This window comes from Strix uralensis, chromosome 1 (assembly GCF_047716275.1).
Source record: "Strix uralensis isolate ZFMK-TIS-50842 chromosome 1, bStrUra1, whole genome shotgun sequence".
NCBI lineage: Eukaryota > Metazoa > Chordata > Aves > Strigiformes > Strigidae > Strix > Strix uralensis.
In genome coordinates this window covers 160,032,932-160,051,471 of record NC_133972.1, presented here as the reverse complement: position 1 = coordinate 160,051,471, position 18,540 = coordinate 160,032,932, and the positions used below count along the sequence as shown (strand labels likewise).

At 45.0% G+C, this 18,540-nt stretch overlaps 1 protein-coding gene and 1 long non-coding RNA gene across 3 annotated transcripts in view; one reads left to right on the top strand and one right to left on the bottom strand.

The window, feature by feature from the left end:
* Nucleotides 1-528: 528 nt before the first annotated feature.
* On the bottom strand, nucleotides 529-15,752 carry LOC141951119 (uncharacterized). Its single transcript, XR_012631276.1, has 2 exons — nucleotides 15,625-15,752; nucleotides 529-990 (listed from the first exon to the last, which is right to left on the bottom strand). It is a non-coding gene; the product is annotated as an uncharacterized LOC141951119 (long non-coding RNA).
* Nucleotides 15,434-18,540, top strand: part of SAMD12 (sterile alpha motif domain containing 12) — a 176,813-nt gene continuing 173,706 nt past the window's right edge. For both annotated transcript variants that reach the window (XM_074886929.1, XM_074886921.1), the window contains exon 1: nucleotides 15,434-15,555. In XM_074886929.1, the coding sequence (XP_074743030.1) occupies nucleotides 15,543-15,555 (13 nt within the window). In that variant the 5' untranslated portion in view covers nucleotides 15,434-15,542. The remainder of the gene's footprint in view (nucleotides 15,556-18,540) is intronic.

Genomic DNA, 18,540 nt, shown 5'->3' with positions numbered 1-18,540 from the left:
TTCAGGAGAAAGGCTTGTCAGACTGGCTCTGTCAGAACTTGCCTTGCCCTGCCTGGAGCTTTCCTTTCAGCTGGTTTAGCTGCGGCTTCTGACCAGGTGGCTACACCTTATTTGTTTTACTTTTGCTTACCTCTGTGTGGTATAGCAATAGTTTTACACAGACAGTTGTAACAAGCAGTTATTCTCTGTAGAACAAGATATTGATGTTTCTAACATAGAGATGTAATACAAAGAAATACAGGCCTGTCATGACAGCAGAGGACTTGAGAAGTGGGGATACAGGATGCTGTGAAGTGGATACAGGTGGGGGATGATAAGGGATGGGGCACAGGTTGGAACTGGAGACCCAATGGTTGTAGCACCACCATCACTTAAAGAAATGCAGACCAGAAGCTGGATAAAACCAATTTTGCTGGGTAACAGGGAAAAAAAAAGTAGTAGTATCTAATGTATGTAAAACACACCACTTATAGTAAACTTGGATGTAACACAGACCAATGAAGAAAGAGCAAGATATCTAAAGTCCAGTATTGCTTGGATGATTTTTATTTTATTTTATTTTATTTTATTTTATTTTATTTTATTTTATTTTATTTTATTTTATTTTATTTTATTTTTATTTTATTTTATTTTATTTTCTCAAAGAGAATACAGACACACAAGCAGTAGAGGCACAGATCATCTTATACTGCATCAACTCAGCAGGACAGAAGCTGAACTTTGCCATATGGCACTTCAGATGGAGAGAGTCATCTTCTTTTAGGAATATAATTTTTCTAGCAGGACCAGAATATAATCTTGACATTACAAAGAAAGAGCTTGCAGGTATCAAAGTTTAGAACTGCCAGGAAAATGACAGGCATACTGTTTATTTCATAGGCTTATTTCTTGCATGTTGTTAAGGAAACTTTATCCTTATCTCTGCTTGAGGTGTAGATCAGCACCATTTCAGAGAATCTGAAGCCCACCCGGGGCAGACCTTGCAGAAACCTGCAGAAACAGTGAAATCCTGGATCATAAGTAGCACAACACCAACCTTATTCCATCTTGTGCTACTGCAACTCTGATTCCTGATACCTCAGACTATGAATTCAGAGCTCTGCTTACTTCAGCCCTTTGGGATAATAGTAAGGCCACTATATTTGAGGCAAGAACACTTAATAAAACCAAGAGAGAGTATATTATTGTTGAAAGACTCTTGTACATAAAAATAGAGAAACTACCCTTCAAGCCATAGATGCAAACAGCATACAGATTATTTTGTTCTGTGAACAACAGAAGGATTCAAATGAGCAGAGATATAAAATGCCTAATGGTCAGTGAGATAACTTGAATTTACAGGCATAAATTCAGATCTTCACTGACATAAAGGCCCATCAGAAACTGAACACAGGACAGCTGTTTCACCAGTCTTTCTCTTCACTAGGTGTCTGCACAATGACAAATAATTGTCTGGAGTATTGGAATGATAGGTGCAATTATTTGAAAGAGATTCCTCATCACATCTGATTCAACAAAAGTTCAGTGGCTTTCTGGCAACAAGATGGCCTAACAATCCTAAGAAACTTAAGATTGCAAATTAATTTTTCCCAAATGCACTTGTGCAGTGTAAGTTACTCACTATCTTGTTATTCCATTAAAATGATACACAAAATATGTACAATTGGCTCATGCTAAACCTCAACTCATTTTCAGAAGAAAAACCTGACAGTGGAGTGTGTATCAGATGCTCTAGTTCAAATTAATATGAAATATTTAATTACTTACAGAATTCCTAAGAAGATAACAGTGACAAATATGCTGCCCTTCCAGCTGATTTACATGGTTCAGCACGGCACAGTTCACATGATGGGCCCATGAGCAGATGCACCATTGAACTGCATTCTCCTCCTGGTAGGAAATGCCCAGAAACAGCACTAATGTCACAAGTTGCACCTGCTACTATAGCTCACTTGTCTTTCTACTGTTTTCATCCAGGAAGAAAATCTTCAGAGAACCAATATCTGACCAAGGATCACAATTCACCACCTTAGGATTTGGACTTCTTCTTAAGGGAAAAAATCATGATGCAGGGGCATCACTGGAAGCTTACCTTCAGGTAAACCAGAGAACCTGAAAACATCAGCAGAACTTTGAAAGAAACTGTTAACTGAAGGAAAGTGGGAAAATCTTCACTGGAGACTTTCTATAAACCCCTTTACATCTTAACAGTAAGAGGCATGTTAAGATGTGGCTTGCCAAACATTTCTGAAAGACCTATTCAGCCCTCAGTCAGTGAAAGATTTCTTGCTTCTCACACGGGCTGAACTCACCACGAGGCAGAAGGCCACCACAAAGCAGTATTGATAGCTCGTTTGGAGGCCTTATTAAAGGCATGTCCTTGCACAGGCTCTCAACAAAAGGGTAGATTTAATTTTGCGTAAGACTTCGCGTATTTCCTTGTTCATGAGATTTGCAGTACTTTTCTCACACTGTATTGCCATGTACTGCTTTGCCTTTCTGATACGGTGTCATCAGATAAGACAAGACACTGTTGTGAAATGGGCACACTGGCAAGCTTTATCCATGCTGTGGTAGGAAGGTTGTGTCTACATTCTGCAGCCAGTAAGTATTTAGCCCTAAATACTTTTTAGTGTAGTTCTGGAAGAGGCAGAGGTGAAATATAGAATAAAGGACTTAAAAATTACGCTAAGATGACTTAAAAATTCACTTGGAGTACAAACAGCAGCAGCAGCAACCGAGGAGCAGTTCAGAGCACAAAGGAAAAATGAAGCCGTGTTATGAGAGAAACTGAAGGAGGCAGATGGCAATTAGGTGTCAGTAAGTTCTCATTAGAAGCGGATGGTTTCCAGACTCAATTGAAAGAAAACTCTTCAAAAAGATCTTTTGGAGCAGTGGAGAGGAAAAAGGAGAAGCATTAAAACCCTTACAAAGCTGTTGTGTATTACAAAATCTTTTCTTTTCACTGTTGTTTGGGAAAAGGGTGGAAAAGTCATATTTGGAATCTGTAGTTCTGTAACATAATAACTCGAATTTCTGATGCTATAAGCTTGTAAAACAGATGTGTTCTAACTAATAGAAAAAAGCAAGTAAAGTGGAAAAATAAAAGCATAACTAAAAGATTGTGCTTTGTTTTCTTCCTGTGTGTTAAAAATAATTAACTCATTACAACTTACATTCTTAAAAATAACCTACAGTAGGAATCTTAGGAGACAGCACAGATTTCTTATCTGTAAGACACAAAGTAAAAGACTACTTTTGCCTGTTATCTTGGAGAAATAACGCTATGAAAGCCATTAGGTTGCTTACTGCCCTCAGAAATTAGCCAGTCACACCAGCTCAGGCTACAATTCCTTGAGTTGCTGGGGTTGAACCAATAGCATCCCCATGGCTGACTGCAGTTCATTGCTGGTCTGCACAGCCTGCTCAGAATGTATTCATCGGGGCTGAGCGTGGATCAGAACTGTGCCCATGTGCACTGGGACCTCCAGCAGCTTTGGCCGGTGCATGACTGCACGGGACGCATCGCACTGCCCCGCTGTTGGGGATGTGTGTGGCCTCCAGCCCCTCTGCGATGCATGCGGGGTGGGGTGCAGGCTGACAAGGCTGAGGGCTACCAGCACCTTCCACATGGGGCTGAGGAGGAGCGGGCTGAGCCGTTCCCCAGTTTCTGTTATTGCTGGCAGGCACTTCCATGCAGCTGGGACAACAAACAGTAAGTACACAACTGCTGGGTGTAGCCTCCACCCCAGGGCCCAAGAGGACAGTCACGCCAGCTTCTGCTGCTCCGTAGGAAGCCAGACTGTGATGGAAAAGTCCACCACAAGGACAGTCAGAGATGTCACTGAAAGAATCTCAAAGGGCACCAGACATTTGTGTTTAGACAGCTGAATTGATGCTGGAACATGTACACACCAGAGTCACAAACACCACTTGCATTTCTGGGCTTACTGCATGTTTCAGAGCTTCTCCATTGCAATGTGTCAGAGCAGGACACTTGGGGACGCATTCACCCAGTTTGGTACAGCTGCGTAATGTCTGCAAGGGCACTGAAGTAACATACTCAGCCTGCAATGCTGTCTGGTACTGCTATCTTCTGAAATTTCCTCCTTTCTCCCTCTTTTCTTCTTTTCCCCAAGGCTTCTCAGCAGCTCAGGCAAAGCCACTCACAAAGATGAGCACAAAATAACTTACAGCTTATTTTGTGCTTATCTTTGGGGTGGTAAAATCCAGCTTTGCAATGGAATGGGGTTTTGGGGTTACCATAAAATGCTGTGTTAAGGAAGCAAAATGTCAAGGGATCGCGAGAGGTTTTACGGTCATATAAACAGAAGAATTTCGTGTTCTTCTCTCACTAACATTCCTCCATCTGACTATCAGTTCTACACTGAAGAAACCTTCTCTCCTTGTCCCCAAATAGACCATGTTCACCTCCACATAACCATGGGACAGAGAGAGAGACAGCAGGCTTCTTTGGCCACAGGGAAGCATGAAAAGGGGCCAGATAGCTGGAGTGACAGCTCAGAAGAGCCTCAGTGAGATGGGCTTGTTGCTTCTGCTGTTGGTTGACAGTGAGAAAGGTGCATTTCCTCCCCCAGAAACCAACACCTCTCACATCCCCGTTTCTGTCCAGGCAGCACTAGTGCCTAAGCTGGGCATGTAGCTATGTGCTGTTCTCCAAACTGGTCTTTTCTCCTGCTAGGTCAGACAAATAATTACCACAGGGTATTATTTAGGTTATTTACCTATGCCCAGCAGCCTGTTACCTACCCTTGGCCCTGACAGCAAGACCCACGTACAGCCACTTCAGCCAGTATGAACAGAGATTTCTATTCTCCTGAGCTGTAGGTCAACTGAACCATGCTAGATATTGCAGCTGGATTCTCCCCTTGCTTCTATCCTAACCTAATCCAAAATAACTACATCCACTTTCCTGGAATGATGCTTTGTAGGTGAGAGAAAGTAGGAATCGAGGACTTGGCACTCTAAAAGCCTGTCTTCATTTGCAATCATTAGTTTAAGTTAATACACCTGAATGACTTCATTTGTGCTTAGCTTAGTTTTAGTGAGTGCTGGCATTTGGGAAACACCACTCCAACTACTGGAGTGATTTGATTAGCAGTGCTGAGTGATTAGATTAGCAGAGTGGCTGGACAGAACCGTTAATTACTTGTTGTTGTTCCAGCTGATGTATCTCCACTGCATGAGCAGCTTGAGCTATGCATTTGCATAGATAAAACCTGTGCATGCTTATATGCCATTGCTTATTTGTAATTCACAACTTTGCCTCCTGTCAGTGCTTCTAGTTCCCTAGCTTACATGGTAGAGGTCTGTATAGCTGTAAACTCTGTTGTCAGCCTGTACTGGAGATCATTTTATGGTGCTGAAAATGTCAGTGAGAGAAACTACTGGGTCTTGTCATAACTCCCACAGAGATGTATTTCAGATTCCCTGGGTAATGCTCTTTCTAGAGTGGTGTTTCTTGGCATACAACACTGCCTCAATGCAGAAATGCTATAGTTTTGTGATGCTGTTGCAAATAGCAGTAGTTTCCACTGTCTCTTAAACTCTCCTGAGTTCCAATCATGGCAAAAAAAAAAAAAAAAGCTTCCTAGGAAATAACCCTAGTTTTCAGGCTGAGGATCCAGAGAAGTATGTATATTTGTGACCGCTTGATATTTGTGACCATTTCTGTTCAAGGACAAATGAAAATAAAGCAAGTAGGCAGTGAGAGTAAGATTTCTCTTTGTAAACCTTGTTCCCTATGAGTTAGATGTTTAAGCTCATTGGTCATCTGGGCTACTGTTGCTGTCAGGAGAGAGGATGACAAGCAACTTCAACAAATGTTGCTTTTTGTCCCTTTGGTGATTTCTAGGAAATGCAGTCTTACCGAGTGCTTGATGCTTTGATAGATAAAAGTTCAGTGAGATGAATCCTACCCTTCCTGCTCCCTGCCAAGAGGAAGCAGACCTATGCTGCTGCTCCTCTGCCAAGAAATAGCAGACGTTATGTTTGCCCATATGGAGCAGTGCTCTGAATTCTTGTGCTTGGAATACATGTGGAATTCCCTTTCTATTAAAAAGCAAAACAAACCAGCCTGTTCAGAAATAAGTGGAAGGCTTTTAGGAATGTGGAATAGGTGTTCTTTCCTAGATGCCAGGGACAGTTTAATGTTCTGTTGAATCATTATAAATTCCTTTGTCCCTCTGGGTAGTAAAAGCATGCAAAGTACAAAGGGAAAACATAAAGTAACACGGTATGAATGATCTCAAAATATAACACTGATGAGGAAAAGTAGCATAAGAAAGGGGATAGGGCTGTGATGCTTTGCATTGCTGGTAACAGTTGATGTTTGCATAGTAAAAGCATTAAATCCTTCCATACTGGACCTACACCTCCTCTTCACTGGGAATTTCACTGTATGAGGTGTGAGGCAATGAAAAATCAGGGTCATAACATCCCACTGAGTTTCTGAGTCATCTTATTGCACTGAAATAAAAGCACTTTAGAAAATACACGCCATCTGTGATGTTAAATGCAATTATCTGATTTGCCTTAATAAATGCTCACAGATCACCGCCAACCACTTGAATTTTTCAACACTGCTCTGAGTCATTCATAAGCAGGTAAAGGTCATCATGTTAAGACATTATCAAGCCTGATCATTATCAAGTTATTATTATCTATAATAACAGAACTGCTTCTATCCAAATCCAGCACATAAAAGAATTTTAAAGAAGGATATGTCATTTTTTTTTAGCTCTGACCTTCAGAGGATCACAGTAGGTATTACACTGAAGTCTATGCAGTATTGATTATTACTTGTAGCTTCATCATACTGGCACTGAGGTAAGCGACAAACATTACTGTTAAAGGTCAGATCCCAAGCTCTATGTTCCAGACTCCCCATGGCTGGAGCTTCTGTACATTGGGAATTCCCCAGAGGTGTCCTTTTTTCCACTTGCACAGTAATTTTGCCCAAGTATGATAGGGACACTGTGACTGTACGAATTAAATGTTCTGGTTGCAAGTGCACTATGCTCAGGATGTCGCAGCCCTACTGTGCGTACACAGGTCATGTTCTAGATGGGCTCTGTACAGATGCACATGTCCCATACTGCACAGGTTCATCTATTTCTCTCCGGGGAGTCCCAGAAGAGCTATGATAATGCTACCTAAAACTGTTTCTCAGAAGTTGTTTACACCTGTAACAAAACCTACAAATATGAATTTTAAATCTATTTTGCATAAGTGTAAATGTTTGTAGCTGCCCATCTGGAAGAGCTGCATGCACGTTACCCAAATCTGAGCACACTGAGGCTCCACAATACAAACATCTGTACACATACCACTCAACGTCTAATGTGTGAGTGTAGCAGGAGTGGTTTGAATGCTCAGCCAGTAAAAAACAGTGTAGAATTACCAAAATAAAGACCTTACGTAAGCAGAATTCACTCAGGTCCACAGCAGACCTGGGCCAGGAACCTCAAAACAGCAGAGAAGAAAATTGTTATAACCAGGGAAAATACAGAGACACTGTCCAAGCATGCAGAGATGGCGTTAGGAGAGCCAAAGCCCACCTGGGGACGTATCTGGTGAGGGACATGAAGGGCAACAAGAAGAGCTTCTACATCTACGTCAATAGGAAGACTAGGGAAAATGTGGACCCACTGCTGAATGGGGCAGCGGCCCTAGTGACAAAAGAAATGGAAAAAGCCAAGGTACTCAATGCCTCCTTCACTTCCTCTTTACTAGTAAGACCAGGCTTTCAGGAATCCCAGGCCCCTGAGAATAGTGGGAAGCTCTGGAGCAAGGAAGACATACCCTTGGTGGATGAGGATCAGGTTAGAGAACATTTAAACAAACTGGACATATATAAACCCACAGGGCGTGATGGGTTGCACCCAACAAGTCCTGAGGGAGCTGGCCAACACCATTGCAAGATGACCCTCAATTATCTTTGAAAGCTCATGGTAATTTGGGAAGATTCTTAATGACTGGAACCCAGAAAACGTCACTCCTACCTTCAAGAAGGGCAAGGAAAACCAGGAGAACTCCAGGTCAGCCAGCTTCGCCTTGATCCCTGTGAAGGTGGTGGACCAACTAATCCTGGAAACCATTTCCCATATTTAGGATAGGAATACCACTGGAATGGAATCCATGATCAAAATGGATTTACACAGGGGAAATTGAGCCTGACTAACCTGATAGCCTTCTACGATGAAATGACTGGCTTTCACCATTGTGTTCCATAACACCTTCTTAGAAAAACTGATGAAGTACAGACTAGATAAGTGGTTGGTGAGGTGGATTGAAAACTGACTGATACGCTGGGCTCAAAAGGTTGTGATCAGCAGCACAAAGTCCATTTGGAAACCAGACACTAGTGGTATACCCCAGGAGTCGATACTGGGGCCAACGCTGTTCTGTCATCTTTATTAATGACCTACTGGGATGATGGGACAGTGTGCACCCTCAGCAAGTGTGTTGATAACACAAAACTGGGAGGAGTGGCTGATATACTGGATGGTTGTGCTGCCATTCAGAGAAACATGGACTGGCTGGTGAACATGGACATATTGGAGTGTGTCCATTGAAGGGCCATGAAGATGATTAGGGGATCGGAGTATCTCTCATACAAGGAGAGGCTGAGAGAGCTGGACCTGTTCAGCTTGTAAAAGAAAAGGCTTGTGGGGGATCTCGTCGATGCGTATAAATACCCAGTATGGGGGAGTATAGAAGATGGAGCCAGAATCTTCTCAGCAGTGCCCAGTGAAAAGAAATGAGGCAATGGTCACAAACTGAAACACAGGAAATTCCATTTAGATGGAAAAGGAAACTGTGAGGAGTGATCAAACATCAGAGCAAGCTGCCAAGGGAGGCTGTGTAGTCTCCACCCTTGGCAATATTCAAACCTGACTAGACGTGACCCTGAGCAACCTGCTCTAGTTGCCCCTGATCTGAGCAGGGCGTTGGACTAGATGATCCCTAGAGCTGCCTTCCAGCCCCAATGACTCTGTGATTTTGTGACTACAGGTTACTGAGAGATTTAACTACTCCAGCCCACATCAAGTTGCAGTTCAACAAATAATAGCAGAAGTCAAGATTGTTTAAACAAGTTACCCAATTGTTTGCCAACTGGTCACATGGATCTGCTATGGTACAGTTTCTCCAGCTCTGTTTACATACACAACCTCTATTAGGTATGGTTCTTTCATTTTCTATGAGGAATGCTTTGCAGTAAGGCTCAGTGATTCACACTCTCCAATCAAGAGCAAGGAGAGCACTCAGTGTTTTAATTTCCTCCACAGAAAAGGGACCCGAGCATTTTTCTGGACACCATAAATCTCATTCACTGCTCCCAGATCTCCAGTACAAACTCATCTGAGGCTATCACTGAAACAGTTGAGTTCTGTATTGGCGACACTACCCTCACTTGCTTGTTCCCACCTCATACTGCCCAATTTCTTGTGCTACCATGTGTGTTTGGGCAGTCACCAGTGAATGAGAGCAGGTAACTGATGGGGGTAACACTCAAAAGGCTTTGTGCCAGGTTAGTTTTTGGTAAAAAGGAAGGCTGTTTGAGGCTAATGATAGCAGTAGAAAGAAGGAAGGTAGACCACTGCTTTAGATAGCAGTGCTAGCACAGGGTAGCTAATAAGCTAGTTCATAAGATCACAGGATGATTCAGGGTGGAATGGACCTCAGGAGGTCTCTAGCCCAACCTCCTGCTCCAAGCAGGGTCAGGTGTGAGATCAGAGCAGGTTGCTCAGGGCTTCATCCAGTTGAGGCCTGGAAATCACCAAGGATGGTGACTGTAAAACCTCTCTGAGCAACCAACCTGCTCCAATCCATGACTGTCCACCTGGTGAAAAAGGTTTTCCTCATATCCAGCCTGAACCTCTCTTTTTTCAGTGTACACCTAATTTCTCCCAACCTCCCACCATGCACCACTGTGAAAAGCCTGACTCAAAAAGCTGTTGTCCAAGGCAGCCACAGCTGTGGTCTATGCACGCAGCCCCACTGCTGATTTTGGATTGTTCTGCTGGGCAAGTTGTCACAAACTAGCTTTGGGAGGAAAATGTGTGGCATGTTTTCTCGTTTGCATAAAATTTCTCTTTAGTTTACCACAAAGCAATGAATGAAATAAACAACTCATCAGATCATCTGATGATGGCAAAAGTCAGTACCACTCTCTGTGCATGACTTAAGACATAGGTGTTACCGGAGAGCAGAATTAACCTCACACTTATAACAGGATAGACGTCTACATACTGCCGTCGCCCTCAGATATGTACAGATCGTATTAACCCATCTGCTTCCCCTCCCCAGTTTTCTATCACATGAAATAAACCATAATAAATTCTATGGATTTTCTGACTATTTTAACACTCAAATTCCATTTTTTTCCCTTTGCAACTAAAAGCAGAGGACATTGGCTAGTTAATATAATTTTTATTTAAAAAAATAAATCAATGACTGAAAAGACAAAAATAGAGAAAATACCAGAAATTGCAACATTAATGATAAAATACATCCTGAAGACATCCTATGATCTTTTCTGAGTCTCCTACAGACCACCAAATGCACTTCCTGTAGTATTATGGATTATCATGCAAAATATTTTTGATAATAAGGGAATCTAGGTGTGTAAGACAAACAATACTCAAAGTATATTTCAACAATAGTATAAACAAAGGATATCAATTATGCAATCACACTACTACACTACTAAATCTACTTTTCAGTGCTTTAATGACACTGTTAAACTCTATTACATATATTTCAAACATGTTTATTCTATTTTTGGGTAGACTACAGTCTTCCTGCCTAATAGCTCTTCTGATTTCATTCTCAGACCCCAGAAAACTGCTTCTGAATATTAGTGTTTACACTTTAACACAGAGCGTACCTTGGTTCATTTTGTGATGGTAAGACTGGATCCACACAAGCATAAGAATCTGGATGGATCAGAGCATGAGACTTATATCTAAACTTGGTTTCTCCTCTTTTCTCAGTATATGCTTAGTTGAGTTATAGAGCACTTCTTTTAAAATCAAAACCCTGCAGAACATTAATAACAAAAAGTTGGATATTGGAAAAAAAAAAATCAGCAGTGCACCTAGCGTTTTATTCCCATGCTTTTCAGATATTTGCGTGAGACTCAGCAGGTCTTCTCAGGAAATGCCATTTCCTACAGCAAAAAAGAGAATGCGTAGAAACTCCCCACGCTCCTCCTCTCATTCCAGATCTGGCACCCAGTATCCCTCAGGCTGCTTCTCCAGCCATGTGCCTGACTCTGACAAAGGGAGGGGAATTGGATGGGAATTCCCTACCTACCACTTCCACACCTGAATTTCCAGCTACCTCCTACACTAGTGTCCATAAAATTTCTGCTGAAACTTCCTTGTTTTTCACTACAAAAGGAGTGCTGCATGTGGACTAGGGCACGTGCCTGAACGACCGTACAGCCCTTCCCTCTTCCTCTTCCAGTCCTCAGTACCGGCAGAGGTACTGAAGTGGAAAACCCCACTTCTTCTTCCCCATGAATATCAAACCTGTATAGCCCTACACATGTTCCTCCCACACCTTCCCCCAATCTAAACGCACTAATCATCAGTTACCTTTGAAAAAACCCACCCATTTTCATGTACTCTTTCCCAGCAATATGCAAGGCAATGTAAGAGTTTAGATACTGAGTTGTTAGACAGGTGGGATGGTCCTGTGATAGGGCTATTTCTGTCACACTTGAGTTTGATGACAAACTTTGAATGTTTTTAATTTCACCATCACAGTCTAGGCCCATTCAACTAAGCAAATCACAGCCAAAAATATTCAGTCATGGCTGTGAGATGCCAGAGAGATCCCATGTTCACTGCCAGAGAGACCTGGTGCCTGACTTGAGGTCAATGATTTTCAGATGTTTCTTCAACTGTCCCTGAAAGATGTCTCTGTGCGTGTGTTTGGGCACCCAAAATAATCATGTTTGAAAATCCTGGGTCACAATGATATGGCGGAAGCACCTTGCTAACAAGATGATCAGATGAAGATGACTGAGAATTTCACTATGCTTTTCAGAAAGGACTTAAGAGCACAAAGGGATGCTTAAAGCTTAATGACTGTTGAATTTCTGTAAGGTGAAAGGGAAATATGATGATGGATGGTAGTGTAGTGAAGTATACAAGCCTAACATCTTGTTTAGACTTCAGAACTCTTCTAGTAGAGCAATGCTGTTGATGGATGTACTTTCATCTAATGTTAGCTGACAGAAGTCCTACCTAGAAATAATTCAAATGGCTAAGGAGCCTCTGGTCCATACTGCTTATTTCATCTGGTGGCCTAGGGCAAAGTACACAGAAAATTGACTTTGGCTGGAACAAACCGCGTGTGTTTAAAGGGAGTTTGCTACACTTTCAAGAGAAAGTTTGGAAGAAACCTGTCTGGAGAGAGGCAAGGTAAAAAGGGAAGGAAGAAAGCAAGGAAGCGTGATGAAATAGCTCTTTCTGAGCAGAGAAAGCTGGTCTTTTTCTACTCTATAATTTAGCAGGGTGTTTTTAGAAAGTTAGCTTGCTCTCACTGATGTTTTTGAAAGCTCTGCTCAAAACAGATTGTACTTTACCATAGATTAATTGAATCAATTTACATCCTCTTTTCTCTAATGAGTGACATACATTAAATTACAATTTGCCTAGTCTTGGCCAGAATTTGAGAAGTTTCTGATGTTCTTAGATGCTGTTAAATACTAGGTTTCACTAGCTATCATGTAACATTAGGTATCAAACACTACACTTTTTAACATCTGTCATGCCCTATTTGCTATCTAGTCACAGCCATAATTTTGCTGTTCTTCAGCAGGCACAAAGTTGTAATTAAAAACTACAGGGCTGTTTAAAGGGCTTAGTAAAATTGTACTCACTAGGGATGTCCTCAGGGTCCACAGCTGAAATGTAGTTACCAGTCAGAAATTCAGCATACTAATGGGGATAGGACTCCAGCCCTCCACGTCCATGCCACTTGAACTCTGAGCCTTGATTTATTTGCTCTGTGGCTTCCAACTCATACTAACCAAGAAAGCACTGCTTCACATATGCATTAGGCAGGTAATTACTCTAACGTACATCCAAATATTGTAAAGATTAAATAAATGATTAATGATTATTTGAATACATAAGCTTAATACAAAATGTCATCAAAATCACCAAATCTTATGTAGTGATGTTGCAAAGAAACTGCTGAAGGTTGTATGTGTGTATTATGTGTATTGGAAAACTGTGAAATCTAGGAACACCCTATTTTCTTGACAGGAAGTATGTGAATATCAGCCCATTTCTCCCAGCATATGGGATTGTGTGACTATATTGCCCTTGGGAATAACAGCATATCCTCTCAATCGTTATTAGTTATAATGCACTGTGAGTATGCCTACCACTTTACAAACACGTGAAAGACAAGGCTGCTCCTCCAGGAAGCTTGTATCTTGACTCATATACAACACAAAGGCTAATAGTTCAAATGCTTATGAGAGCAAAGAACAAGCGAGGTCTTCAGGGCAAAGCTGGTAATAGAAGACTTCAGGAAAGAGTTGGGCTTTAAGGCCATTCTGTATAGGGTCTAGTTTTCCTTCATAAAACAAATAATGAAGACCCAATTTTATTTTAATTAGGTATTTCAAGAATGTCAAAATTCCTGGTGTTTATGAAGCCCTTATTAATTTGCACGTTGTATGTTCTTGCACTCTAATTTTAACTCATGGAGGTTTTTTTGCAAAAATAGCCTGTCACAAATAACACTTATTAGCCACAATAGCCACTGATAACAAACAAACAAAAAGAAAATGTGAAAATGTTTTCACGCCCTCTCTGCATTTGCCCTTGTATACTCAGACCCTCTTCTGTTGTATTTCTGATTTTAGTAATGACATAATTTTGGTGAGTGAAGGAACTCAGTCTCTTTCTGGGTAGGTTAATATTTGTTGATACATTTAAAGCCCAAAAAAGGTATTTTTGAAGTTTCAAAACCTTTTGATATCTCAAAATGAAACTAAAAAGGGTACAAACCCACAGCTGTTTTTCAGACAATCAACATTTGAGAACCTCAAGGGTGCCAGGTTGTTTGGCATTTGTGAGGACCTGAAGTAAAGGCTCTGTTGCTGTCTCCCTTATCTCCTTTGTTTCTGGATTTTTTGGATGACCTATCAGAGTTGGGCAGGATAAAGATGGTGAATCATAGAATTATTCAGGTTAGAAGGGTCCTTTAAAGATCATATAGTCCAACACCCTGCCATGGGCAGGGACACCAGGTTGCTCAAAGCCCCGTCCAACCTGGCCTTGAACACTTCCAGGGAGGGGGCAGCCACAGCTTCTCTGGGCAACCTGTTCCAGTGACTCACCACCCTCACAGTAAAGAATTTCTTCCTTATAACTAATCTAAATCCACCCTCTTTCAGTTTAAAATGGTTACCCCTCATCCTATCACTACCTGCCCTTGTAAAACATCCCTCCCCATCTTTCCTGTAGTCTCCCTTTAGGTACTGGAAGGACACTACAAGGTCTCCCTGGAGCCTTCTCTTCTCCAGGCTGAACACCCCCAACTCTCTCAGTCTGTCCTCATAAGGGAGGTGCTCCAGCCCTCTGATCATCTTCTGGGCCCTCCTCTGGACCTGCTCCAACAGGTCCATGTCCTTCTTATGTTGGGGACCCCAGAGCTGGACACAGCACTGCAGGTGGGGTCTCACAAGAGCAGAGTAGAGGGGAAGAATCACCTCCCTCGCCCTGCTGACCACACTGCTCTTGATGCAGCCCAGGATACAGTTGGCCTTCTGGGCTGTGAGCGCATATTGCTGGAGCATTGGAGAAAGACTGAGGGCCTCACTCCAGGGTGAGGTGCTGACGGGAAGTTCCCGACGCTCTTTGTGTGCCTTTCTGCTTCCCTGTGAAGACCTCTCGGCTGTGCCAGGGAGGGCAGCGGAATGCGACTGGGACAGGACAGGCTGACACCTCAGTCCCCGGGAACCATCAGGCTGGAAGTCGTAATGACTGAAACACCACGACAGAAACACCCCAGCGCACCTGTGCACTGCCGTTCCCCTTCGGCAGGGCACCTGCCCAGCCCCTTCTTCCCACGCCTCGCGCTGGTCACCCCCCCACCAGCCTCCCACAGCCCCGCCAACGCCGCTTGCCGCTACCTGCCCCCATGCTGCTCTCCCTGCTCGGCAGGAAAGCGCGGAGGCGCCCGATGCCACCGAGACACCCTCCCCCCGCCCCGCCGCCAGAGGCCCGCGGGGGCCGACCCGGCGGCAGGGGAAGCCGGTGCCCGGTCCACGCGCCCAGCGGCCCCCGGGGACGGCGGGCCCGGGGCCGGCCGGCCCGGACTACATTTCCCAGGGTGCCGCGGGGTGGGCGCGCGGCCCCGCCCGCCTGTCAGCGGGCGCGCGGCAGGTTGATCGCCGCGGCTGCAGATGAGCGGAGCCCGCGCGCGGCCGGGGCAGCGCCGCCGGGGCCGGGGCCGGGTCGGCGGCCGGCGCACTATGCGAGGCCGGGAGGATGGCGGTGGAAGGTAAGGGCTCCGCGTCCGCTGCCCGCCGCCCCCGGGGTCCCACCCCTGTCTCCTCCCCCGGGCACTCACCTGCGCCGCGGCGGGGCCGGCCCGGCTTCGGCGGCAGGGAGGGAGGGGGCTGGGGGCTGTGCCCGCCGGCGGGGCCCGAGGCGGCGGGGTCTCTCTGCCGCCCGCTGCACCGGCCTCGCCCGCGGGGCGCCCGCCCGCCTCCCGCGCCCTTCGGCTCGGCCGCCCCCGGCCCCCAGCCGGCCCCCGGGCCAGGTGGCGTGGGGCCGGGCCGCGGCGGCCCGCGGGAGGGGCGCCCGCCCGTGGGGGCTGGCGGCGGGGGACGCGGCGGGGGCTGCCCGCGCAGCCTGCGGCAGCCGGAGGCTTCAGTCCGGCAACTTCCCGGCGGGCCCGGCGGTGCCGCCTCTCCCGGCAGGGGCGGCGGAACCTGCGCCGCCTCCCTCCGAAGTGGCCCCGGCGGCCCCGCTCAGCCCGCCGGGCGTCTTCCCCGCCCCGCCGCCGCTCTCCCGCGGGAGCCGGGGCGCCGCCGTCCCTCGGTGCCGCCCAGATCCCCGAGTGCCCCGAGGCCGCGATACCCACGAAGCGCCAGCAGCCCCCGGCCGTCCTCCAGCGTGGGCGCAGAGCTGTGGGTGCCGGGGTGTGCTCGGCCCGGCCTTCCCGCTGTAGGAGATGCAGAAGCCCCGGGGCCGAGGTGCCCGGCTCCTGGGGAAGGAACCGGGTAATTGAGGTGGTGCCTACCAAGAGCTGGGAAGGTGGACGCTTTGCTGAGGTCTTCCAATAGATGCCGGGCTCCTGTGGCAGTCTGACGTTGGCTGCGTGTTCCCTTTCCATGCGGCTTTCGGGAAGTTGGAGGAAAGATGTGACTGGGTGTATGGGAAAAGGCAAATCCACTTTCCTACTGTCCGCTTATAAAATTTCCTCAGTTTTCTAGTGCTTCAGAACAAGGCATTGAGAATCCCCAGGGTCTGTGTCCCTTCTTGGTTTCTTCTGTGTCCTTGGGAAAGTTTCAGAAGTCCATAGTGTGAAAAACAGCCGTCTAACCCCTCTCCTATTCTTAATTTGGGGTATGTTGGGTTTTTTGGGGTGCTCATCTTGAGACCACCTTGAGTTTTGTTTCTTGGATATGCTGAGATCTACAGTTCCATCAGAGACCACTTGCTTTATTACTGGAAATCATGCTGAAGCTATCTTGCTGAGTACCCGAGTGAGCAGCACAAATGATAGTCCAGCAAAAACTTGAGCTTACTGAAGGTGGTGGGCAGCTTAACATCCCTGAAAAACAGATTCCTAGGCAAACTCAAATAAAGGTAAACAAAACCACTCTGTCTCAAAAGGTGTCTGTGTACATCCAAAGTTGCCCATCCTAAGCCGTAAGCCTCTCCATGAGTCAAATAGATTTCTTGTGCACAGGCTGCTTTACTGAATGGTGCTTTTGAAGACTGTAATGATATAAAGAAGGGAGGTAGTGGTCCTGAATAAAAGCATTGCTTCTTTGGTGGCAAAAACTTACCAACGTGCACTGGGCATGCGTGCCTGCCAGTGGGTAAGTAAATGAAAGGGACTGCCATGCACCAGATGGTTCATATGCCAGCAGCAACCCCTATTTCAGTGTGCTCTCTAATCTCATCCTCCTTTATTCACTTGAAGTCCTTCTCAGTCTGTTTGCTAGATCTTTTCAGGTCTGTAATAATTCCTGTCATATCTGCAGTGCCTTCCATCTGAGAATCTCTAAAAGCTTTGTAAATATTAATGAAGGAAAGCTCTGCTAAAGCTTTGGGAAGCAGTGCCTTTCCCTTCTGAGATGGGATTTTTTTCTTTTAACTCCTTCTTCCCATTTCTTTCCCCCAGGATTCATCCCTGCTATGGGCTCTCAGAACAGGTTTTCTTGACTGTATGTTCTTCTTTCCTCCCATTTAGGGTTTTTCTCCCTCAACTTTCTTGCCTTTGCATAATTCTATTACCCTCACACTAGCACAGCATGATGACTTCTTCAGCCTGAGTAGCTGTGTGGCTGTGACTGCTTTGTGTGTACATAGTGCATGCACATCTAAGGCCTTTTCTTATTCATAATTTTCTGTTGGAACTATGTTTCTTTGTGTGAATGTGCTTAAAAGCACACTTTTTTCTTAATGCATCTTCTGCTGTATGGGAGCCTGGGGCATGAGCCATGTTCTTCTTGTGAACTGTGACTTTTGGTAGGTAACATGTGGCATTACAGCTTCTGTTTGGGAAGCTGAGAAGTTACTTGTCCCTCATGGTTCTGATCACCACAGTGTGCAGATCCTACTCTAGTTGAAAGTAAAGTTGCTGTTGAATCTTCTAAATTGATAGTTTTGTAGAAAAATGCCAATTTGCTGAACTCAAACTGTCTTGGACTCAGGAAACAAACTGCTGCTTTTTTTTTTTTTTTCCTTCCTAGTTTGATTTGTTTGTTTTCACTGGAAAAATTTTCCTGGTTTGCTGCTTGGGATCTTGAGAGCATAACCTGCTGTACATCTGCTCTGCAAGCTTGGAAACAAGAAAAGCCCTTGAAACCTGGTTTAAACTGAAGTTGTCTGGCCTTCCAGTCTCAGTGGTAGTCGGCTGGGATGTTGGCTAGGATGGGCTTCCTCGGTCTTCAGACCTTTTTATAGAGTGTAGCAAGGCTTCTGGATGCCTGGGCCAACTGGCTTCTGTGAACTCACAAGTGGCTGGCTCTGGGATGTAACTGGCAGGGAGTGGAGAGGTCCCTGGGGCACAAGGGAACCATGGATCTTGGAGCATGGGAGTTCCTGGCCCGAGCCAATATCCGCTGCCCCACCAGCTCCACCACGTCTATTGTTCTGTGGAAACCGCCCGTTTGTCAGCCTCAGCCATGACCCAGAGACTCTTTCGTTTCTCCTTTCAGAAATGCTCTGTGTGGCTAAAGTGAAAATATTTTGTAACTTCTAGTTTGTGGAGAATCTTTGTAAAATTCTAATTTCATTTTACCTAACAAAC